The sequence below is a fragment of the Staurois parvus genome, unplaced genomic scaffold (genome assembly GCF_062004578.1).
Source record: "Staurois parvus isolate SC_StPar_1 unplaced genomic scaffold, SC_StPar_1.0 ptg000017l, whole genome shotgun sequence".
Lineage (NCBI taxonomy): Eukaryota > Metazoa > Chordata > Amphibia > Anura > Ranidae > Staurois > Staurois parvus.
Genome location: NW_028317813.1, coordinates 2,727,072 through 2,754,280, shown reverse-complemented (window position 1 = coordinate 2,754,280; position 27,209 = coordinate 2,727,072). Strand labels below are relative to the sequence as shown.

Genomic DNA, 27,209 nt, shown 5'->3' with positions numbered 1-27,209 from the left:
TACTCGGGGTTCCACCATAGGTGGTGGAGCAGAAGCTCTTATGGCCGGCCCAGGAGCCTCTCCAGCCGGAGGCGCAGAAGCAGGGGCCTGTGGGGTAGTGTCAGATACGGAAAGGGTCTGAAACCGATTTTCCAAATGCATACATTTATCTTGTAGGGCTGCCTTGGCCTGTGTCAGGGCCGTCAAGTGCCTACAAATGTCTTCCAGTGGGGAGGGCCCTCCTCTAGGTTCAGTCATGGCCGTCTGGTACTGTAACGGACCGCCTGGCGGTACCACTAGCACTCCACTGGTCAGGTGCCCCCAGAGTACGGAATCTAAGCCCCAGGGCACTTGTTCACCAGGGCCCCTGATGGTGGGGATGGACTTGGAGCGCTCTGAGACCAGGTCGTGACTACTGAGTACACCCACCAGTGGTAGGGGTGTTCGCCAGGGGCTCCCACAGGGGAGAGCCTGATATGAGGAGGTCGGGTGACCCCGATGGGATGGATGGATGGCTGAGCAGGTGCGAGGTCAGACAAGCCGGGTCGGTAGCCGTGGGGACGGTGTGGTACAAAGTAGCGGGCAGAGAATAGTCGGGTCACACGCCAGGTCAGCAACAGAAGATCAGATCCAATAGGGGGCATCCAGGAGAGAGGTCAGGCAAGCCAAGGGTCAGAGCAGGAGAATTCAGCGTGGTCAAGGACAATCCGGGTCAGCAACAATCAGGATACAGGTTCACAGGTAACAGGAATGCTGAAAAGACCAGACGGCACTCAATGACAGTTCAGGGCTGTTTAAATATCGTGCCCTGCGCTGTCATTGGTGCCAGGCGCGCGCGGCCTCTAGTGCGCATGCGCGAGTTTGGATGCCGCGGCCGGCCCAGACCTAGTGCCCGCGTCCCTGCACAAGGTCGGCGCACTGCTCCTGCGCCGGGACCAGCGCTGCGGTGATCCCTGACACAAACATAGTCTTTTTATTTTTCTTGCAAACTATTGGGTATTCTTTGCAAAATGAATTTTCACCACCATCACTAAACTAAGGGAAAATTTCCTTGCAAAATGAACAGCCTATTTGTCTTTAGTACTCCATACCAATGTACGTTCAGACATCACTCTCTGTGAACCCACTCCTGCCTTCTCTCCATTCAAAAACATGTAAAGTGCGCTTTGGCATGGTTATTGAAACCCATTGTAATCTATTTGCCATGTAAAAGCATGCTTGGAGCCAACAATCTCACAAGACAGTATGTAAAATAACTGAAAGGCTCAAAAAGTTGTAGCAAACTGGTATTTGATGCAAAACCAAGGCTTGATCACTGTGTAAAGTAGAACTGAATTCACTATTGTCTAAACTCTTGTAGTAGCGACTATCAATGCAGACACTGCATAGCTGAAAAGTATTACAAAAGCACTCTCTAAACAGCTTAGGAAGTGGCTAGCAGTGTTAACATCTTTTTGACTAATCAGGTGGCGCTTGAAATAGGGGAAGAGTTAAAACGGCTGAATTTCCTTATAAAGACATAAATTCATGTCAGTTGTTTCCTTCTTCTAACCACAAAATAAAGCCTGACTGGGGTGCTTGCTTGATCCAACCCTACTTGTCTTACACGTAACAAGCATCATTTGGAACAAGGTAAGCTTCTCCTAATAATATATAACCAGCAAGAACTTACTGTAGAGTCATGGTTGGTCATCATTGATCATCAACTGAACCAAGGAGATAACACCATTTTGTATGTCTCTACTGCTAAAGCAACTCAACAACTGCAAAGGAAATCTGTGGTCAGTAAGCGCATCAATCAGTAAATTGAGGCATGTGCTAGATTTTGTATTGATTTGTAAGCCTTTGTAATATGTCACTTATATTTTATGGTTTCTTTTGGAAAATGTTGATCTTGGTTAGAAGTGTAACTTGGTATTTTTTATGTGTTTTATTAAATTTAATAACGTTTTTAAGTCTTTAAATGTCTTCTTTTCCTTTTTTTGATAGAAGATTTCTGCAACAATCCTAAATAACTGTTTTTGTTCAGTGTGATATATATCATTCATGTCTCCTTTTCTCTTCAATTGAACTGCCATGTGTAGCATACTACTACGGTACAAAAAGTATGCTGTAATAAAATGTAGTTCATAGAGACATTCGATTCAACTAACGGAAGTAAAAGGCACATGTAGCTTGCAATAATATTCTTTAATTTCATCCAAATAAATGTTGTTTTTCTTTTATTGATAATAATAATGGTTGTTATGAAAAATAATGATTTTTACAATGTAGTGAATTGAGCCTATAATTTATGGTAGAGAAATAAAAAAAATATTTGGCTACCATGCAAGAAAGCTGGGCCTGGTGGTGTTTTACCTAACTAGAATAATTCTATTAACATCAACAGTGCATCTGTATTAAAATATAATTTATGTCTTTAGATTTAAGAGGTGTTTCTACTTTTGAAAACTTGTGCTTATCACCATACAGCTTTAATATTCTCAGTGAAAGGAAACAAAATTACTATAGTCTGCCTCTGCTATTGGTTGGGACCACAGAAGATGAAAACCTACATAGGCAATGAGAGAGTTATAATTTACCTTTATGTTCTTATGAACATATGCCATTAAAATCATTTTTGAAAAAAATGTCACCCACAGCAACCAGTCATTCAATCAATCAATCAATCAATCAATCAGCACTATCCTTGTTTGAAGTGGATTTAAATACAGGGAATAATCAAATTGGTTGTTGAGAGCAACACTTCCTTTTCCTCTGTTATATAGTATATCCTGTTAATTAACTATTTGATGTTTTTGTAGTAAACCTTAGTAATCCCTATACTTAAATTATAAAATACATTTAAAACTATGGCATATAAGCATTTAATTAGCAATATGCTATATTTTAAACTCACTGAAGAAAACACCTATCACACGTAACACTGTTAGATAATACATATACAGTATAATAAAAATAGCTATGAACATTAAATGAGATGGTCACTATCTAGCTCTTGTTTGATTTAAATCTGTTCCACACTTCTCATTTGTAGTATCTTTATCTGTTTTAAAGTCGCGTTCTTCTTTCCATCAAGTCCATCAATTTAAATGATTAGATGTTCAAATATTTTTTTCATCCCGTTTGACATTTCAAACCAAAGGGAATCCTGCAGCTGAAAACTAATTTTTAAAAGTAGTTTAATCTAAACTGTTATCCAGGGGCGGACTGACAACTCATGGGGCCCCCAGGCAATAGGGGATCATGGGGCCCCTGTGTCCTTGCCCAAACTCAAAAAGGCCTATGAGAAAGAAACCAGGGGCATCTCATGGGGCCCCCTACTGACCCCGGGCCCTCGGGCAGTGCCCGAGTTTCCAAATGGTCAGTCCGCCCCTGCTGTTATCTCAACGTTGGGTGGATGTTGAGTAGTTAAATTTCTCTTTACCGTTTCACATCTTTTGGGAAATACACTTTTTTTTATCAGCTGCAGTCATGTCACATTCCTATTGGATTTTTCATTTATTGTTCAAGACAGTTGGAGGAGTAAAATGGGTGCCATTGGGTTCCTCTTGGCCCACATCATCTTAAGCTGATTTACTGCCTTAACTATGTACCTTTTAGTCCTAAGTGATAGAGTCATGTTTACCTTACCTTACACTGATGAGGGTCAAAAAGCCCAAAATAATCATATACCATTTATAATAATAGATTTACATAGTATCTTTGCTATTCAACAGCAGTTCTGGGTGCAAAGGGATCATGTAGAGTTTGTACAAGATGATTTCTCCATCAATCCTCATCTGCTATCTGTTAAAGCTTTTTAACAGTACAGTATTCAGAGAACAGATAGTGTGAAATAAGCCTACATGTATATAAGGAAAGTGGCCTTAAAGCAGCACTTTATCACATGTACCAGTCACCCAACAGGCCCCTTTGAAGTCCAACCTACCCTCCTCTCCTCCCCACACAACAAATCTGACAACAGCTTGGAAGGAGATGGATCCTTCATAACTTTCCAGGAGATGTTCCTACCTGTGGTTAGGTATAATGGAATGCCCACATAATAGATGGCTTTGGCCTTCATGTTAATAACATGTAACAGTATTTACAAGCACTTCATTCAACATTCCAGTTGGAGGTAGCACACTTTTAAGTTATAAACTTCACGGACAGACAGAGACAGAAGCAGTTCCGTAAGAGTCCTAAGAAATGAGAGTAGTCATAATGCATAATAGGTCCTTTAAATGTGACAGCCCGCCCAACTGTTCCCAGCTTCTCCTCCAAGGAGGAAGCATGCTATTGAAGTCTCCTACATGGTGAGTCCTGAGCTAGTCATCTCTGAGAATCCAATTCCACATTCTGAGAATAGTTACCAGAATCCCTTTTTGTCTAAGCTATATATATGTCTTGCCCCACCACTGTCGAGGCAGAACATAAGCTACCTAAATCCCTAAGAAGCTTTATTCACTGCTTCCTATTTTGACACCTAATGGGGGAACAAGAGAATTACAATGGGGACTTCCTGTCCTCTGACAACATCTGATTGCTGATGAAATGTGTAGGGTAGGGCCTTGGCCTGTGGCGTCATCACACTCACCAGTGTACAATGGTTTGGCTTTACATGCTTTGTCTCTGAAATGTTTGTGAGTATTTTTTTCACACAAATAAAGCATGGAGTTTTAGTGATACTACCCCATGTGGTTTTATTTGTTCCTTCCTATGACCATTAAGAAAATTGGTTTATATTATTGGATCAGCTGCAAAGTTTTTGATCTTAAGGAGTGGGTTTTGGAGTTCAGTCCAATGACTGGTGCTGGCTTCTTATTTTTCAAGTGCAGTTGATCTTTATTACATAGAGATCATTGCAATCCAGTAAGAAGTTTGCACATTTGGTGGTTTGGCACTTTGGAAGTACTCCATATCTAGTTTGACACACAAACTTAAGGAGAAAATTGGCCTTTTCAAGATCTCCTCATGTCCTAAAGGGCTACACACTTTAATTTTATGGATACTGGTTGTGGGCATTTTCAAAGGCTATTTGATTTTATGTGTGCTATCATTCGCTATTAATCACATATTTTTTATTTTCATGTAACATGACTATTAATGTTTGGTTATTGCGTATACATATACAACAGTTTTGGGTTATACAGTATGTAAATCTTTATTTATATTGTCACATAGGTGTGGCATTGATTTTCATCTGGTATAAAGACTACGCACCTATTGGTTATTATTTTTATGTATATACAGTATCCATAAATGTTACATATGTATGATATGAATATGCACATGAAATACAGTTTTGCACCAATATTAGAAAAAGCAGAGAAAAGGGAAACAGATGCAACAGTTCATTTTGAACAAAGGTCTTTTTTCTTTAGTAAGTTAGGCAACTAAAACAGAGAAGGGCTGATTTATCCGTGAGAAGAAAAGTACAACTTAATTTACCTGTTAAGTGAACATCCTCTAGTCCTTAAGTAAATCAACAGTTGCATATCTGTGCTGTTAAATGTGCATTTTAAATGATTGCTGGTTATGTTTCTTGATTGAATATGAAACACACTGATGTCAATCAGCATTTCTTAACTTGTACTGCAAGAATGAAAAGTGCAATCTGCTTGGTCACTGTAAGCATAAACTTTAAAGCTGAACTCCTGGCAGATGCAAAAGATACAGGTTAGTGCAGATCTGTATTCCATTACATCAATAAATCTACTTTTAAAGGAAAACATAGTAAGTACAAGCAGTTTGACTTGAGCTCCTCTCACAGGAAGGAAAAGATAAGGTCTGCCTGTTTTTAGTCAGTTTTTCAGGTGGACCTGATCAGACCCGCTATTTACCCCTATGCGTTGGGGGCGGTAAACTAAATTGTATCCATTTTCACCCACCTACAGTACCTCCAATCTGAACTGATCCCCTATAAGAAACAGAAGGGGATCCATTTCCCCCATCTAGGCAGATCGGATCGTAAGGCAGTCGTGTGTAAATGGACAGTGGAGTCTGTTTACACCTGACCATCCATAGATCAGAGCGGGCTCTGTCTGTGTCCACTCCGCATAAACTGATTGGGCACAGACCTGTCATCCGTCCACTCTGCTCTGATCAGCAGAGGATCTGCAGACAGATGTGAAAGGGACCTTTGTATTAGCTTTTTGCAATTCCCTGTACTGCAAAGCTCAGACTGGGCAAAGGAGGACAGCATTAGGAGCCAATCAGTTATACTGCAATGCTTATGTGCTAACATGTGATATACTGAGAGGAGGAGAGAGCTGAGAGATGAGCTTATTAGTGTGTTGCTTATCTCTTCACTATCCAGTCACAGGCTGAGGAGGGACAAGTCCTGTAAGTGTACTTAACTGGAGTATGGAAAATTGAAGGGGGCTATGAATAAGGTTTTTTTACCGAAACATGTAAGCTCCTATAACTTGCACACTGTTCCCTTTATTAATAAAATGCTTTTATTGGGAGAACGAGTTGCCGGCTCTTCACCTTACACTTTCATATGGAAAATTGAGGTTTTCTGCTCTGAAAGACAGGACTGCGCTATGCATCAGGGCTGTGTCCATTTCAAGACTAGATATAGAGAAACTGAAATCCAGGGCAGGTAAAACAGCTCCCATATATATATTTCACATGTGTATTTAGCTGTTTGCCTGGAGTTCAGCTTTAAAAGGAAACATGTCCAGTCAACTTTTACCCACTATACTGTAGCTTCGGCTCCCATCCAGTACTTGCCAAAGACTGGAAAGCAGTGCTAGTTCTGGGACAGCCACACTATAGTGTGCAACACAGGGGCGGACTGACCATTTGGAAACTCGGGCACTGCCCGAGGGCCCGGGGTCAGTAGGGGGCCTCATGAGATGCCTCTAATACCTTTTTCATAGGCTTTTTTGAGTTTGGGCAAGGACACAGGGGCCCCATGATCCTCTATTGCCCAGGGGCCCCATGAGTTGTCAGTCTGCCCCTGGTGTAACAGAGCAGACATGTGCCCTGCACAAGCACTTCTTGCAAGGGTTGGACAGTGGCACCATCCAACATTTCCTGTAGATAACAGTTATTGTAACAGTTTACCTTTAAACCTGAATTCTGGGAAAAGTATACATCCTCGCCACTGCAAGGGTTAACTTCTCAATGATCTTTCACCTGATTTTTCACTTCTGAAAGCTGCTCCATGCTTGTAGCCCAGTCCCTGCAGGCCCTTTTCTCCTGCAGTCTTGTCCTGTGACATCATCAAGACCAATGCAGGGATGATAGCCCTGCCCCTGCGCATGAGGACGCCAAATTACAGCACCATTTCCTGAGGGAGTGGAGGATCAGGTAAGTTAAATGCTTTTACTCTCCCCTAGAGTAAACAAGCATTTAACACTGCAGTGGGTGCAGAATCCCCACGGGAGGACTTTTACTTTTTCTTGGAGATGGGCTTTAGCTACCTTTTAATTGCAATGAATATTATTATAGTTGCTAAAGACAAAATTTTGTTGAAAAAAAACAATTGCTTCCAGGTGAATTGTAACACCACAATTATTTTAGCAACCTTTGTTTCAAGTCTGACCCTTCTTTGATCTGAGCAAGTTGATATAAGCCTTACCTTATGTCCTTTCTTAAAGTGGTTCTAAAGCCTTAAAGCTTTTCGCCTTAATGCATTCTATGCAATAAGGTGAAAAACCTTCTGTGCCGGACATACAGCATTTCATTACTTTATAAGGAGAAATGGAGGATGAAAATTAGCCTGGTCAGTTTTTTTATATTACAAAGTAGTAAATATGCCACAGTAGCTATACCCTGTAGGAGTCAAAAACTATTGTTTTGAGTAGGAAAAGCAGAACTGTAAAAAGAGAAGTAAAAACAGTTGAATAAAGGGAAAGACCAGAAGAGAAGCACGACTGAGAAGTTAGACAGGAAATGATGTGTCATATGTAAGTTTAGATCATTGACTCTATTTTTCTTATCCACAATGGTAGTACAATGGTATTATACTAGGAACAATAATGATTAGATCTGCATTTGCATTGCTATCATTTGTGCTGATCGTTCATTTTTAGTACAAGATTTGGGTAGAGAGTTTTCTTTGCAAATTTTTTTTTTTGCATTTAGATGCAATAAAATGTAAAATATATCATATGGCCATTTTCACCATTATAATTTTCTTCTCATCAATACATTATTTTGTCAAAAGGATTAGGGGTTATATACATTTTAGGGTATCTTTAGGTTAAAGGTTAGGCCTAAAGTGAATCTATGCTCCATTATACTTTTCCTACCATCACCTTGTTTTTTCACCTGCCTAAGACATGCATTGGTCATGTGCGTCATGGTGTCATTTGTTGCCTTTTATGCATAGCCTATGGTAGAGTAAATCTTCACATTCCTGTGTCAGAAGTTTCAGTTTGTGTTTAAACATGAGGCATCCAGCATAGCACTGCACAAGTTAATTCCTGATTTTTGTCTGTAGTCTGAAAACTGACACTTCCTATGATGAAATTACATATCCCACAGTCTCTGAGTGTCTTATTAGTCTAGTGCTCATCAGGTGTAGTAATTATATCTGATAGACACAAGCAGGCAGAACATTCACCAATACACAGGGGTCAATTCACGAATGTCACATTCATTTTTTGTCTTAAAATAACTGATGCAGTATTTATGTCTAAAGCATTCAATCCACTCAAAAACATGCGTTATTTAACAAATCAGTTAAATATTTATGTTTTTATATTTAGCACTAGTATTTTTTTGTTGTTTTATTGCAATTTTTTTCACAGGCTAACACTGCACCAGAGGAAGATTGTTCTATGAACAAAGGCACACAGAAATATTGTGAAACTATGAGAATATCTTCTGACTTCATTAAGCCTGGGCTCACACTGATGTGGTGTGGTTTTGTGAATGAGTTCCACACCACATCACAATCGCTCCACGCTCATGCAAACCGCTGCAGGTGTGTATGTTAAGTTAACAACACCCTGAAATTGGTCCGCAAAATGCAGTGCGATGTGCAGAATTGCATTGCATGGGTGTGAATACCATGAGATCCGATTCTAGTGCAGACCAAAAAAAGGGTCCTGCATCTTTTTGGTGCGGATGCGGTGTGATTTGAGCCATACAAAATGTATGCCTCCAATCGCACCGCACACAATTCGAATGTGACTTGCACAGAAATGCGGTGTGGTTCCTCTGCGAATCACATGCGATATACCGCACTGCATATGTGTGAACCCAGCCTCAAAGAACCATCTCCTTGTAGTGAGATGTTACAGTTTATTTACATTCCTGAGCTCAGGGCGTAACATTACCACATTGAAACATTGTACACATTATACAGCCAGTGGTTATAAACCTCTGAAATGAAAACTGAAAAAAGCATGTACTTCTATAAAGTGTACTTACCTCAATCCAAAGCATTGAGTGTGATTTATGTCGTCTCCTTCCTCTGCGTGAGTCAGTTTTTGTGACTCCAAGAAATCACTGGTGACAGGGGAGACAGACTCCAGCGCACAGCCTATGATTCAAAGCCTCAGCTCTGCATGAGGCTGTGTAGAGGGGCAGGTGTGTCCATTTCCTTCACTCAGGTCTCAGATTACACTCAGCTCTGTGCATGATGCTGTGCAGTATGTGATGTCAGATCCCCAGGCCCTACCTCTGGAAGCTCTGAAATGCTGTGTAAACTGTGCACTTAGAATGGCTCTGGAGAACAGAGGGCTGCAGATAAACGGGTGCAATTTATGTAGGAGGATTTGTTTAGTATCTGTGTATTACCTGAGGCCAGTCTCTTCACTGGATATATGTAAGGGTTTCCAACCACTTTAGCTTACTGTCCAGTGCAGAGTTACCTTCATTGTTATTTTATATATTTCTATAATATCAACTGCCTGTACAATGAGATAAATAACGAATGTGGGACTTTTTTTGCGAATCTCATTTTTTTTCCAGTATCTGCCTTACCTTTTTAAGGAATTTTTGATGTTTACCTCAAACTTGATATTTTAACCACCTCCCGCCCGCTATATAGTAATATGACGGACGCAAGGTGGTTCTCTCGTTCTGGGAGGACGTCATATGACGTCCTCCCATTCTCACCGCGCATGTGCAGCTCAGGGAGTGCAGCGCGGCAATCAGCAGTGCGATGTGTCCCTCAGACACAGTGGATCACCGATCATGGAAAGAGCCGAAGATGTCTGCTCGGTCATGTGATCAGCTGTGTCCAATTACAGCTGATCACATGTAAACAGGGAAATGCCGTTATTGGCATTTCTCTCCTCTCGAGCTGTCACGCTGACAGCTCGAGAGAAGAGGAGAGCCGGTAATCGGCATTCCTCGGAGGGGACATGTACACTGATCATTAGGGCACATCAGTGCCACATATCAGTGCCTACCAGTGCACATCAGTGCCACATATCAGTGCCCATCTGAGCTGCCTTTCAGTGTCACCCATCAGTGCCAGTCAGTGCCACCTATCAATGCCAATCAGTGCCACCTATCAGTGCTGCCAATCAGTGCCACCTATCAATGCCAGTCAGTGCCACCTATCAGTGCCAGTCAGTGCCGCCTATCAGTGCCAATCAGTGCCACCTATCAATGCCAGTCAGTGCCACCTATCAGTGCCAGTCAGTGCCGCCTATCAGTGCCAGTCAGTGCCGCCTATCAGTGCCAGTCAGTGCCGCCTATCAGTGCCGCCTATCAGTGCCATGTATCAGTGCTGCCTTTCAGTGCCCATCAGTGATGCCTGTCAATGCCCATCAGTGCCACCTACCAGTGCCTCCTCATCAGTGCCCATCAGTGCCACCTATCAGTGTCCATCAGTGCAGCCTATCAGTGCCCACCACTGCAGCCTCATTAGCGCATATCAGTGAATGGGAAAAATCACTTATTTACAAAATTTTATAACAAAAACTAAGAAAAAACGTTTTTTGTTTCAAAATTTTCAGTGGTTTTTGGTTTGTTTAAGAAAAAATAAAAACCCCAGAGGTGATTAAATACCACCAAAATAAAGCTCAATCTGTCACAAAAAAATTATAAAAATTTCATATGGGTACAGTGTTGCATGACCGAGCAATTGTCATTCAAAGTGCGACAGCGCTGAAAGCTGGAAATTGGCCTGGGCAGGAAGGGGGTATAAGTGCCCTGTAGGCTAGCAGTTAATTTGATGAAATAACTTTTTTAGTATTGCATGCCTCTGGCTATAGCTGGCAGTGCTGATCAGTGTATGCTGACGGTGGTGAAGTCCCTCCACTGTCAGAATACAATATCTCAGCAGGAGTGATTCCCCCATCCACCTCGACTATGTAGTTGGGGGAATCAAGTAATTTATTTTTTAGTCCAGCCAGTTGGTCTGCAATAAATTTCAAACAGGCAAAATCTCCAACAGGGACAATGACAACAAGAATTTAGTATATCAGCACTGGTTGTACCTAATACTTCATCAAAAGCATTCTAGCATCTAAAACTAACATACTTATTTTGATTTCATCCAGCTATAAAAAACGTGAGTGGAAAGGAATCCTCCATATTACTGCCATAGTTGTTTTACTCTAATGAGCACTTGCAATTTAACAGTGATTTTGTATTTGAGGATAATATAAAAGATGGATATTATTTTTTATTTTCTCATGGAGATACTGATGTAAGTGACCACTTTGATGGGAACCCTGATGTAAGGGGGTACTCTGATGGGAACCTGATGTAAAGGGGAACTCTGATGACTACTCATGATGTAAAGAGGGACTCCTGATGTAAAGGGGGACCCCTATAGGGACATCTGATATAAGGGGGCACAGGTTCTGTTTAATCATCCTAACTGAATGACAGTCTAATACATACTTGTGTTTCCCAGGTCATGACACTGTGGGGCTCATTTACTAAAACTGAAGCGTGCAAAATCTGGTGCAGCTTTGGATAGAAACCATTCAGCTTCCAGGGTTTATTGTCAAAGCTTAATTGGACAAGAAGTTAGAAGCTGATTGGCTGACATGCACAGCTGTACCATCTTCTGAGTGCACCGGTTTTAGTAAATCCCCTTCTGTGTGACAGACTGTCATTGACTCAAACACAGTGCTGACATTGTGCCCCCTGACTTTATTACTGCACCCCCAGATCAGAACGGCTAGACCCGACTCTGCCAGGTGATGCCAACAGGGTTGAATAGTTCAAAATTTGATGCATAAATGGGCAGCTTAAAGTGTTACTAAACCCAAGACCGTGTATTCACTATATCTGGTCTCCCACAGTACACACAACATGGAAATTCAATTATTTTAGTAAATATAAACTGCTAAATACCTTTTCTTATTAGCAGTATATAGCAGTCTTGTGACTTCAGCTGAGCACTGGTTAAAGCTTGTAAGAGGAGTTTTCTTTCTGCTCTAGGAGGATGCAGTACCCTTGACCTATTTCTGGACAGTGCTGATTGGCCCTGTGCTGATCAAATGCACTCTCCCAAGAAAGAAAAGTTTTCTCTAGCAATACACACCAAACTGAGCATGTACAGAGTGGCTACTGGTTCAGTCTGTCTTATCAGCATGGGCATCTGAACAAGAGGAGGGACAGAGAAGTCAGGATCAAACAGCCTTTTTGCACAATGCAGAGGATTAACCCCTTAGGTTCTGCAGTGAGTATAACAAGCATGCTTTACTGTATATACAGACTGATTTTACTGTTGTGGGTTTAGTAATACTTTAAGTCTCCACAAAATGGGTTTTGAAATACATGACCCCAGACTACAATCCTTTTTTCCTCTTCGAAGTGGTACAGAGACATACAAAAATAACCAGGGATTTTAACTCTTCCCTACTCTATCCAGAACTTTTAAAAAATGGCTCCACATACACATAAAGTGCAACTAAAGGCAAACTTTTTTTCTTTTTTTTAGTTTTGAATAGAGTGGAGATGGTTAAAACCCCTGTCAGTTTGTATTGCTGTCTGTGTCCCTGTTAGGTAGATTCACCCTTCTCTGTTTGTCCTGTTTACCGTTATCAATGAAAGTGAAAGTAAAAGAAAATCCAATATTTGGGTTGTCCCCAGAAACGTAATACAGGGGAAATCATCAATTGGGGACACTAGTTCCGGTGACCTGGGGGAAATTCCCATAAATTGCAGGTATTTAATCTCAATTCCTGTTTTGGTTATGGGACAGGAAGCAAAGGGAAAAATAAACTTAAAGGGGTTATGACCATCCCTTACTCTATCCAAAATGAGAAAAAAAAAGTTTTTCCTATAGTTCTACTATAAAGGTGTGTTGTGTTATGCAGGTCATTTAAAATAAATAGACTGTCAAAGCACCTTAATGCACAAAAAACAAGTCCTGTAAACTTTCAAAACAAAGGGCCAGTTCAAACTTTATGGGGGCCGGACTGTGGCCAGTGGGAGTAGAAAATGCCCTAGCATTGGTGGGAGTAAACAATGCCAAAAGGGCCAATTACTTCACTGGTGTCAGTGGGAGGAATAGGGCCCCATTATTGGTGACAGTGGGAGAATTTGTTCCCTATCTCTGATGTCAGTGGAAGGAATAGTGTCCCATCATTTGTGTCAATGGGAGGAACAGTGCAAGGAGTAGTGCCCCAAGGGCCAGATAAAATCAAGCAGAGGGCCACATGCGGCCATCGGGCTGCAGTTTGGAGATCCTTGCTTTAGACTTGCATTGGGATGACGTTGACTTTGAATTACAGTACTCAAGTGTAAATAAAGCCCTTAGAGTTAAAGCTCAAAGCACACTAGCATTTTTTAACCTCCTAGAAGCTATTATCAGCATTTCTTTCTGCTCGTAGAAGCTAAGTAATGTTATCCAGTGTGTCCACACTATTTTAGGCTAGTGGCGTTTTTCAAGCGTCAGTATTTAGGAGCAGAAAAATTTGTTTTTGTAGAGTTTTTGGGAGCAGAAAAAAATGCTAAACGCTACTAAACACTACTAAAACTGCTTTTTTCTAGCTTTTTGTTCTTCCCTACATGTACTAAAAATGCTAAAAAAGCTTTAGAGCTTCTAAATGCTTCTAAACGCTACTAAAACGCTGCTAAAAACACTGTTACCCATTTTTTGAACGTATCAGCCGAGACTCTCCTAGGGGTAGGGGTCTTATTTCTGATCTTTATCACCAATCTTTGATCTGTCTTTCTCAAACACCCCCCTTATATAGACAAAAATGGGAGGAGGATAGTGGTATCACTTTTTTCAGATAAGGATTGGGATTCCATGGTGGATAACATATGTAAGTGTTCTAGATCTCTTTCTGTTCGTGAGACTGCCCTCAAGGTTCTAACCAGATGGTACTATACCCCATCAAGACTACATGTATTGTTCCCACAAACATCCCTTTGTGTTTCCAGGGCTGTGGCCTCACAGGTACATTGGTTGATATATTTTGGGATTGCCCGACCAAATCTTTGATTTGGCGCAAGATATCTGAGGTGGCTACCTCACTGGTGAGTATCCCGGAACGATTGTCTATACAGACCTGTTTATTGGGGGCTCATATCCTGAGGGTCTCTGATGCCTCTATGAGACTGATACATACTATTTGTATTGCCACTTTATGGGCTATTGCCTTACATTGGAAGTCCAATGCTGTACCGTTGGCCTCTGTTTTACGCAGGGTTGATGCAGTGATGCTCATGGAATGTATTCATTATACCTTACTGGATGGGATGCACTTATTTGATAAAAAATGGGAATCATGGAGGGATTATAGACATTTATTGCGTGTGCAACATTCCAAGTGAAGATTGATTGGCATATACTGTTGACAGATGTATCATTCAACCTACTTTATCATCTATACAGTCATGGCCGAAATTGTTGGCACCCTTGATATTTCTCCAGGAAATCATGTATTTCTCACGAAACGTATTGCATTAACACATGTTTTGCTATACACATGTTTATTCCCTTTGTGTGTATTGGGACAAAACAAAAAAAGGGAGGAAAGAAAGCAAATTCGACATAATGTCACACAAACCTCCAAAAATGGGCTGGACAAAAGTATTGGCACCCTTTCACAACTGCGGATAAATAAGAATGTTACAAGCATGTGATGCTCCTGTAAACTCACCTGGGGCAAGTAACAGGTGTGGGCAATATAGAAATCACACCTGAAAGCAGATAAAAAGGAGAGACGTTCACTTAACCTTTGCATTGTGTGTCTGTCTGTGCCACACTAAGCATGGACAACAGAAAGAGGAGACGAGAACTGTCTGAGGACCTGAGAACCAAAATTGTGGCAAAATATCAACAATCTCAAGGTTACAAGTCCATCTCCAGAGAACTAGATTTGCCTTTGTCCACAGTGCGCAACATTATCAAGAAGTTTGCAACCCATGGCACTGTAGCTAATCTCCCTGGTCGTGGACGGATGAGGAAAATTGATGAAAGATTGCAACGCAGAATAGTCCGGATGGTGGATAAGCAGCCCCAAACATGTTCCAAAGACATTCAAGCTGTCCTGCAGGCTCAGGGAGCATCAGTGTCAGCGCGAACTATCCGTCGACATTTAAATGAAATGAAACGCTATGGCAGGAGACCCAGGAGGACCCCACTGCTGACACAGAGACATAAAAAAGCAAGACTACAGTTTGCCAAAATGTACTTGAGTAAGCCAAAAGCCTTCTGGGAAAACGTCTTGTGGACAGATGAGACCAAGATAGAGCTTTTCGGTAAAGCACATCATTCTACTGTTTACCGAAAACGGAATGAGGCCTACAAAGAACAAAACACAGTACCTACGGTAAAATATGGTGGAGGTTCAATGATGTTTTGGGGTTGTTTTGCTGCCTCTGGCACTGGGTGCCTTGACTGTGTGCAAGGCATCATGAAATCTGAGGATTACCAAAGGATTTTGGGTCGCACTGTAGGGCCCAGTGTCAGAAAGCTGGGTTTGCGTCCAAGATCCTGGGTCTTCCAGCAGGACAATGACCCCAAACATACGTCAAAAAGCACTCAGAAATGGATGGCAAAGAAGCGCTGGAGAGTTCTGAAGTGGCCAGCAATGAGCCCAGATCTAAATCCCATTGAACACCTGTGGAGAGATCTTAAAATTGCTGTTGGGAAAAGGTGTCCTTCCAATAAGAGAGACCTGGAGCTGTTTGCAAAGGAAGAGTGGTCCAAAATTCCGGGTGAGAGGTGTCAGAAGCTTATTGATGGTTATAGGAAGCGACTGATTTCAGTTATGTTTTCCAAAGGGTGTGCAACCAAATATTAAGTTAAGGGTGCCAATACTTTTGTCCAGCCCATTTTTGGGGTTTTGTGTGACATTATGTCATATTTGCTTTTCTGCCTCTGTTTTATATTTGTTCCAATACATACAAAGGGAATAAACATGTGTATAGCAAAACATGTGTTAATGCAATACCTTTTTTGTGTGAAATACTTGATTTTCAGGAAAAATATCAAGGGTGCCAACAATTTCGGCCATGACTGTATATTTCATGTACTTGCAATCCATTCTTTTCTATTTCTTCTCTTTCTTATGTTAATATTCTTTTCTGTATTGTATTTTTCAATAGTGCCTTGTTTTTGCTGTAAGTATCATTTGAAAATGTATTGTTTTACAGTTTACTTTTGCAAAATAAAATCGTTTGTAAACAAAAAAAAACACTGTTGCCAGCATTTTTTCCAGTGTTTTTTTAGCTTAAAAAAAACACTTGTGTGTATGGAGCCTTAGTTTCAATAACAAAAACAAGAGTGAGAAAACTTTCCCTAACCAGCTTCTTTACATAAAATAAGTGCACTTTATATTGACAACTTGTTGCAGCCCTAAAAGAATATGAATTAAATTTAGATATCTTTCCAAAATATTTATCAAATGTAGGCTTGCTTTATCTTTTTGTATTACCTAAGAGTTTGTATAATTGAAAAAACAGCACAAATGAAGGACAAAAAGAATACGTCCTCATGCACACTGGATGTTTTTACAGCTGCTATTTTTGGCTTTCCACAGGCAGTAAACTCCCCAGCATGTTATCCTATGTGTCCATGCACAAATAGGCTTTAATCAGCGTTTTTTGACAGCGGCATTTTTTGGTTGGAAAAAAACCCAGAACTAGTGGGTTTCTAGAGGAGTTTTTTAGCTGTAAAAATGCTCTAACTCTGGTAAAGGGGGCAGTAAAACGCGGTAAATCTGAATTTTTAGAGGCTTTTTTTGAGTAAAATGTTATTGTGTAAAAAATGCTAAAAACTTACATTTAGAAAAATGCGGAAAAACGTGGCTAAACGCTAATGCAAAAATGCTAAAAAATGCGGAAACATTTGCTTTTTTAACATGACTTTATACAGCTAATGCTACTGGCATTTTCAAAATGCTTAGTGTGCACGAGGACTAAATTGCAATGCCCCTGCAATATGTTCAGCTATTTATTTCTGATCAGGAAATATAATCAGTAAAGTGGTTTTCCTGTAAACCTTATTTGAACTTTAGTTGCCAGAGCTGTAGGTGAAACACACTTGCACAACTATATATACCCTGACACTATTGGTGTATTTACCACAAGGCAAACAAGGCATTTGCCTAGGGCGGCATTTTACAGGGGGGCAGCACTGCCTCAGTAAGAAGACATGGAAGAAGGGACACACGAGCCATGGGGACCTGGTGGGATCTGAGAGAGGTTGTGGGCTGCTTGACGGTGTATGTAGAGCCCGACTGTCATTCCAGGGGATGTGGCCAGTGTATGGCTGGTATGTGGAGGGTGGTGATAGTGGAAGGCTTTTTTGAGTGTGTGTGTGTGTGGGGGGGGGGAGGTGGTGTTGGCTGGTTTCAGGCTCTCTCCGTGGGCAGCACAAAACGTACACCACTGCCTGACACCACTAATAAAACTTTTGTTCTCATGCAATAATACAGCTGGATATTTTTTTAATAGATATTATAGTTTGTAAAAACCGTGGCCAATTCAGCTGTGCATGCAATGAATAGTGCTGAAGCAGAGATTACCTTCTATGAGAACTGCATTTTAGCAATCTGTAGTTTCAGACATAAAGGCAGCTGAAGTTATATGCAGAATAAGACTTTCTCATAAAAATCACACTTGTTGCTAGGTAGGACAGCCAAGCCCACCATTTAAAAGGACAGTTGCAAAATGACCAGTTTTGCTTTTACGGAAAAGGTGTTAAAATTGATACAAATTTGAATTTTTGACAAACTATGTGATCTGTATAGCAATAATTTGCTTAATAAAACACGTGGATTATTTTCTTTGTGTCATCACTGTATTTCTTTCTATGTCTACCCCACATGCACCTAGAAAGAAACTTTTTTTTTGGTAAAGAGGATATAACCAATAAAAACAAACACAGATAAATTGTTTTAAAAGCTTTTTTTTTTTTTTTTAACTTTTTTTTTGTCCATTTGTATAAAAGGTTATGCTCTGTGCCTCAGTATATAATATAATGTTCTCAGTGTTTTTTGGCAAGATAATAGAAGCTTTCTCAACCCTTCTGAAGGCATTTAAAGACCAATGCCCATAAAACCTCCTTAATGTCACCTTCCATATTGACTCTAGTGCAATGTGCAGAAAGTAATGAAAAAATGTCACATTTGTTCACTAAAATTTGCTCACCCCTAGTGTGCACTGAATGGTAAATAAACGGTCAATTAGATTTTCTTGCCATGGATTATTTTCTGCTTGATTTCTTGGCTGATAGTTTTTATTACTATATAAAATCTTGAATACATTCTGAACCTTGTCATTGTGAATATGTTAGGCTAAGGAATTTACTGTATTTTTCGCTCCATAAGACACACTTGACCATAAGGTTTTAGAGGCAGAAAACAAGAAAAAAATATTCTGAGCCAATGGACTGCAGACATAGTACAGGGGATGACCAGAGACTGCAGACATAGTACAGGAGATGACCAGAGACTGCAGACATAGTACAGGAGATGACCAGAGACTGCAGACATAGTACAAGAGATGACCAGAGACTGCGGACCCAGTACAGGAGGTGACCAGAGACTGCGGACACAGTACAGGAGGTGACCAGAGACTGCAGACACAGTACAGGAGGTGACCAGAAACTGCAGACATAGTACAGTAGATGACCAGAGACTGCGGACATAGTACAGGAGATGACCAGAGACTGCAGACATACTACAGGAGATGACCAGAGACTGCGGAGACAGTACAGGAGATGACCAGAGACTGCAGACACAGTACAGGAGATGACCAGAGACTGCGGACACAGTACAGGAGGTGACCAGAGACTGCAGACACAGTACAGGAGGTGACCAGAGACTGCGGACACAGTAAAGGAGATGACCAGAGACTGCGGACACAGTACAGGAGATGACCAGAGACTGCAGAAAGTACAGGGGATGACCAGAGACTGCGAACAGAACAGGGGATGACCAGAGACTGCAGACAGTATAGGGGATGACCAAGAGACTGCAGACAGTATAGGGGATGACCAGAGACTGTGGACAGTACAGGGGATGACCATAGACTGCGGACAGTACAGGAGATGACCAGAGACTGCAGACATACTACAAGAGATGACCAGAGACTGCAGACATACTACAAGAGATGACCAGAGACTGCGGACACAGTACATGAGATGACCAGAGACTGCAGACAAAGTACAAGAGATGACCAGAGACTGCGGACACAGTACAGGAGGTGACAGAGACTGCAGACACAGTACAGGAGGTGACCAGAAACTGCAGACATAGTACAGTAGATGACCAGAGACTGCGGACATAGTACAGGAGATGACCAGAGACTGCAGACATAGTACAGGAGATGACCAGAGACTGCAGACATAGTACAAGAGATGACCAGAGACTGCGGACCCAGTACAGGAGGTGACCAGAGACTGCGGACACAGTACAGGAGGTGACCAGAGACTGCAGACACAGTACAGGAGGTGACCAGAAACTGCAGACATAGTACAGTAGATGACCAGAGACTGCGGACATAGTACAGGAGATGACCAGAGACTGCAGACATACTACAGGAGATGACCAGAGACTGCGGAGACAGTACAGGAGATGACCAGAGACTGCAGACACAGTACAGGAGGTGACCAGAGACTGCGGACACAGTACAGGAGGTGACCAGAGACTGCAGACACAGTACAGGAGGTGACCAGAGACTGCAGACACAGTAAAGGAGATGACCAGAGACTGCGGACACAGTACAGGAGATGACCAGAGACTGCAGAAAGTACAGGGGATGACCAGAGACTGTGAACAGAACAGGGGATGACCAGAGACTGCAGACAGTATAGGGGATGACCAAGAGACTGCAGACAGTATAGGGGATGACCAGAGACTGTGGACAGTACAGGGGATGACCAGAGACTGCGGACAGTACAGGAGATGACCAGAGACTGCAGACATACTACAAGAGATGACCAGAGACTGCAGACATACTACAAGAGATGACCAGAGACTGCGGACACAGTACATGAGATGACCAGAGACTGCAGACAAAGTACAAGAGATGACCAGAGACTGCAGACACAGTACAGGAGGTGACCAGAGACTGCAGACACAGTACAGGAGGTGACCAGAAACTGCAGACATAGTACAGTAGATGACCAGAGACTGCGGACATAGTACAGGAGATGACCAGAGACTGCAGACATACTACAGGAGATGACCAGAGACTGTGGAGACAGTACAGGAGATGACCAGAGACTGCAGACACAGTACAGGAGATGACCAGAGACTGCGGACACAGTACAGGAGGTGACCAGAGACTGCAGACACAGTACAGGAGATGACCAGAGACTGCGGACACAGTAAAGGAGATGACCAGAGACTGCGGACACAGTACAGCAGATGACCAGAGACTGCGGAAAGTACAGGGGATGACCAGAGACTGCGAACAGTACAGGGGATGACCAGAGACTGCAGACAGTATAGGGGATGACCAAGAGACTGTAGACAGTATAGGGGATGACCAGAGACTGTGGACAGTACAGGGGATGACCAGAGACTGCGGACAGTACAGGAGATGACCAGAGACTGCAGACATACTACAAGAGATGACCAGAGACTGCAGACATACTACAGGAGATGACCAGAGACTGCGGACACAGTACAGGAGATGACCAGAGACTGCGGACACAGAACAGGAGATGACCAGAGACTGCGGACACAGTACAGGAGATGACCAGAGACTGCGGACACAGTGCAGGAGATGACCAGAGACTGCGGACACAGTGCAGGAGATGACCAGAGACTGTGGACACAGTACAAGAGATGACCAGAGACTGCGGACACAGTACAGGAGATGACCAGAAACTGCGGACAGTACAGGGGATGACCAGAGACTGTGGACAGTACAGGGGATGACCAGAGACTGCAGACAGTATAGGGGATGACCAAGACACTGCGGACAGTATAGGGAATGACCAGAGACTGCGGACAGTGCAGGGGATGACCAAAAGTCTGCGGACAGTACAGGAGATGACCAGAGACTGCGGACAGTACAGGAGATGACCAGAGACTGCGGACAGTACAGGAGATGACCAGAGACTGCGGACAGTGCAGGGGATGACCAGAGACTGCAGACAGTACAGGGGATGAACAGAGACTGTGGACAGTACAGGGGATGACCAGAGACTGCGGACAGTACAGGAGATGACCAGAGACTGCAGACATACTACAAGAGATGACCAGAGACTGCAGACATACTACAGGAGATGACCAGAGACTGCGGACACAGTACAGGAGATGACCAGAGACTGCGGACACAGAACAGGAGATGACCAGAGACTGCGGACACAGTACAGGAGATGACCAGAGACTGCGGACACAGTGCAGGAGATGACCAGAGACTGCGGACACAGTGCAGGAGATGACCAGAGACTGTGGACACAGTACAAGAGATGACCAGAGACTGCGGACACAGTACAGGAGATGACCAGAAACTGCGGACAGTACAGGGGATGACCAGAGACTGTGGACAGTACAGGGGATGACCAGAGACTGCAGACAGTATAGGGGATGACCAAGACACTGCGGACAGTATAGGGAATGACCAGAGACTGCGGACAGTGCAGGGGATGACCAAAAGTCTGCGGACAGTACAGGAGATGACCAGAGACTGCGGACAGTACAGGAGATGACCAGAGACTGCGGACAGTACAGGAGATGACCAGAGACTGCGGACAGTGCAGGGGATGACCAGAGACTGCAGACAGTACAGGGGATGAACAGAGACTGCGGACAGTACAGGGGATGACCAGAGACTGCGGACAGTACAGGAGATGAACAGAGACTGCGGACAGTACAGGGGATGAACAGAGACTGCGGACAGTACAGGAGATGACCAGAGACTGCAGACAGTACAGGAGATGACCAGAGACTGCAGACAGTACAGGAGATGACTAAGAGACTGCTGATCTTTGGGGTGGGAGGGGGAGCGGGTACCTGAATTTGACAGGTACCCGCTCCCACTTCCGTGGAGTTGTCCTCCCTTTAGTGTGATCTGTCATGTGTCCCAGAAGACGTCGTACCATTCACAAAGCGCAGTACTTTTTGTGCATGTGCACTGGGCACCCAGCTGTCAAGCAAGCCGAGAGCCCACACTAAAGAAGCCAGCGTGGGAAGAGTGCGCAGCGCTGGACCGAGGAACAGGTAAGGTCCTGCTGCAGTGCTGAGTGGCCGACCCGGTATTCTGACACCGGGCCGGTCACTCCATATTCGCTCCATAAGACGCACTGACATTTCCCCCCCTTTTTTTGGGGGAAAAAAGTGCTTCTTATGGAGCGAAAAATACAGTATATTCCTTAGCCTAACATGAATCCGATCGAAAATCTGTGGGGTGATCTGAAGAGTGTTGTGCACAGGAGATGCCCTCGCAATCTGACAGATTTGGAGTGTTTTTGCAAGGAAGAGTGGGCAAATATTAGTTTAAGGGTGTGCACAATTATGCAACCACATTATTTTAGTTTTTTATGTTTACTTCAGCGCCTAAAATTGTTCAGTTTGTTTTTCAATTGAGTTGTACAGTTTATAAGTCACATTAAAGGTGGAAAAAGTTCTGAAATTATTTATCTTTGTCTCATTTTTTTACATCACAGAAACCTGACATTTTGACAGGGGTGTGTAGACTTTTTATATCCTCTGTGTATATATATATATATATATATATATATATATACACACACACGCACACAAACAAATGTTTTGCCTTTTTTAAACCGAATGGGTTGTTTTACAACACGGGTGTCAAACTGGCGGCCCTTCAGTTTTTGCCAAACTATAAGTCCCATGAGGCATTGCAGGATTGACAGCTACAAGCATGACTCCCAAAGGCAGAGGCATGATGGGAATTGTAGTTTTGCAACAGCTGGAGGGCCACCAGTTTGACACCCCTGTTTTACAAGGTAAGGGTTCACATATACCTTAAAGTGGAACTTCACTCTCTTAATTAACATGAACTATTTTTAATCCTTATATTGCTAGCATTAGTAAATGGATAGGAAAGTATACCATAATTACTTGTTTTAAACTTTTTTTTTAACATTTCTTCAGTTACTTCCTGGTTTTCATGCCTAGGCAAATGATGCCATACATTCCAGCAGTCTTTAGGCGGAGAGGGAGGTTTCTCAGCTCAGACAATGCCTGAGCTAAGGGAAGATGGATTCCAAGAAGTAAATGCTACATGATTCATCTGCCCTTACTCAAGGTGGCCACTGCCAGAAATGCCAGGGGGTGTTTTTCAAAATTATTTATCAGCAAAATAAAGCATGGAGACATGGATGGGTGGAGGAGTTTGCTTTGAATATTAACAATGAAGTAAATAGCATTTTTGGTTTGTGGTATTCAGATGCAGTGCAGTTCTACTTTAATTACAAAAAATCTGTTAATCTTTAATGACATACAGAATTTCTACAAGGTGAGATGAGTTGTTTTGAATGGCCTTACACATTTCTGAACATAAGGAAAATCTCAATGCCATTTTTTTTACATATAGCTGAACAGAACAAAAGTGAAACATGGAGTCTCGGCCTATTACAGAAGAAGAAATGGAGGAGCTGAGAGACGCATTCAGCAAAGTTGGTAAGCTATTTTAATATAAACTTATCAATTAACCTAGCTAACAGTATACCATTGTGTTATTAAAAGCAACAACAACAACAAAAATCCCTTTAACAATATACATAGGATTTTTTTAAATGTAATTGCAGAGCTTCACATGCTTTTCCTCCATAGATACTGAACTAGGCCATACCAGTAGACTTTCTCAAATATGTTTTTGCACCATACTAAGCAGGAGGTCTACTAAATCACACAATCAGTGTTAATAGAACAGTTCTTAGTGATACAAATTCAATCTTTAAGCATTAGCAATAGTTAAATTCCTTTAAATAATTAGAGGTTTTAGGGTGAGCAATCCAATTTTGCCAATTTTTCTTAAATTTTGATATGGTGTTGTTCTTATGCACTAACCTTAAGTCATAATGATCTTGTGTGTTTAGTCCAATAATGACATTAGACAGGTTAGGAGCATCATTCCTTATCTTTCTTAATCGTGGTCCTTCAATAATTTTATTATCATACCCTGTTTACAGTCTGAACCCACCCAGGGGTAATCAGGATAGAGTATAATATACAAAATATAATAACACCAGCGTAGAGTATAATATACAATATATAATAACATCAGGGTAGAGTATAATATATAATATATAATAACATCAGGGTAGAGAATAATATACAATATATAATAACATCAGGGTAGAGTATAACATATAATATATAATAACATCAGGGTAGAGTATAATATACAATATATAATAACATCAGGGCAGAGTATAATATACAATATATAATAACATCAGGGTAGAGTATAATATACAATATATCATAACATCAGGGTAGAGTATAACATACAATATATAATAACATCAGGGTAGAGTATAATATACAATATATAATAACATCAGGGTAGAGTATAACATACAATATATATTAACATCAGGATAGAGTATAATATACAATATGTAATAATATCAGGGTAGAGTATAATATACAATATATAATAACAGGGTAGAGTATAATATACAATATTTAATAACATCAGGGTAGAGTATAATATACAATATATAATAACATCAGGGTAGAGTATAACATACAATATATAATAACATCAGGGTAGAGTATAATATACAATATGTAATAATATCAGGGTAGAGTATAACAAACAATATATAATAACATCAGGGTAGAGTATAACATACAATATATAATAACATCAGGGTAGAGTATAATATACAATATATAATAACATCAGGGTAGAGTATAATATACAATATATAATAACATCAGGGTAGAGTATAATATACAATATATAATAACATCAGGGTAGAGTATAATATACAATATATAATAATATCAGAGTAGAGTATAATATACAATATATAATAACAGGGTAGAATATAATATACAATATTTAATAACATCAGGGTAGAGTATAATATACAATATATAATAACATCAGGGTAGAGTATAATATATAATAACATCAGGGTAGAGTATAATATACAATATATAATAACATCAGGGTAGAGTATAATATACAATATATCATAACATCAGGGTAGAGTATAACATACAATATATAATAACATCAGGGTAGAGTATAATATGCAATATGTAATAATATCAGGGTAGAGTATAATATACAATATATAATAACAGGGTAGAGTATAATATACAATATTTAATAACATCAGGGTAGAGTATAATATACAATATATAATAACATCAGGGTAGAGTATAACATACAATATATAATAACATCAGGGTAGAGTATAATATACAATATATAATAACATCAGGGTAGAGTATAACATACAATATATAATAACATCAGGGTAGAGTATAATATACAATATGTAATAATATCAGGGTAGAGTATAATATACAATATATAATAACAGGGTAGAGTATAATATACAATATTTAATAACATCAGGGTAGAGTATAACATATAATATATAATAACATCAGGGTAGAGTATAATATACAATATATAATAACATCAGGGCAGAGTATAATATACAATATATAATAACATCAGGGTAGAGTATAATATACAATATATCATAACATCAGGGTAGAGTATAACATACAATATATAATAACATCAGGGTAGAGTATAATATACAATATATAATAACATCAGGGTAGAGTATAATATACAATATGTAATAATATCAGGGTAGAGTATAATATACAATATATAATAACAGGGTAGAGTATAATATACAATATTTAATAACATCAGGGTAGAGTATAATATACAATATATAATAACATCAGGGTAGAGTATAACATACAATATATAATAACATCAGGGTAGAGTATAATATACAATATGTAATAATATCAGGGTAGAGTATAACAAACAATATATAATAACATCAGGGTAGAGTATAACATACAATATATAATAACATCAGGGTAGAGTATAATATACAATATATAATAACATCAGGGTAGAGTATAATATACAATATATAATAACATCAGGGTAGAGTATAATATACAATATATAATAATATCAGGGTAGAGTATAATATACAATATTTAATAACATCAGGGTAGAGTATAATATACAATATATAATAACAGGGTAGAATATAATATACAATATTTAATAACATCAGGGTAGAGTATAATATACAATATATAATAACATCAGGGTAGAGTATAATATACAATATATCATAACATCAGGGTAGAGTATAACATACAATATATAATAACATCAGGGTAGAGTATAATATACAATATGTAATAATATCAGGGTAGAGTATAATATACAATATATAATAACAGGGTAGAGTATAATATACAATATATAATAACATCAGGGTAGAGTATAACATACAATATATAATAACATCAGGGTAGAGTATAATATATAATATATAATAACATCAGGGTAGAGTATAATATACAATATATAATAATATCAGGGTAGAGTATAATATACAATATATAATAACATCAGGGTAGAGTATAATATATAATATATAATAACATCAGGGTAGAGTATAATATACAATATATAATAACAGGGTAGAGTATAATATACAATATTTAATAACGGCTTGAAAGGGTTGTGTTGAATATGTTTATTAGGAACCATATATGTGTAATTAAAACAATCAGTCTCTTGGTTTTGTATAAATGGTTTATTGATATAAATGTATTATACTTTTGATAATTCAATAAAAAATGTTAGGTTTAAAAACAAATTCACAGAATCAGACTTTTCCTAACAGTTCACATGACAATAACAGAATTCCT

The 27,209-nt window shown here is 40.3% G+C and overlaps 1 protein-coding gene across 2 annotated transcripts in view; it reads left to right on the top strand.

Annotated features, from left to right (window-relative positions):
* The first annotated feature begins 1,467 nt into the window (after positions 1-1,467).
* Positions 1,468-27,209, top strand: part of LCP1 (lymphocyte cytosolic protein 1) — a 59,106-nt gene continuing 33,364 nt past the window's right edge. Inside the window, exons 1-2 of one of the 2 annotated variants that reach the window (XM_089678922.1) lie at positions 1,468-1,611; positions 23,866-23,951. In XM_089678922.1, the coding sequence (XP_089535048.1) occupies positions 23,888-23,951 (64 nt within the window). In that variant the 5' untranslated portion in view covers positions 1,468-1,611; positions 23,866-23,887. The other variant, XM_089678928.1, reaches the window with a different exon arrangement.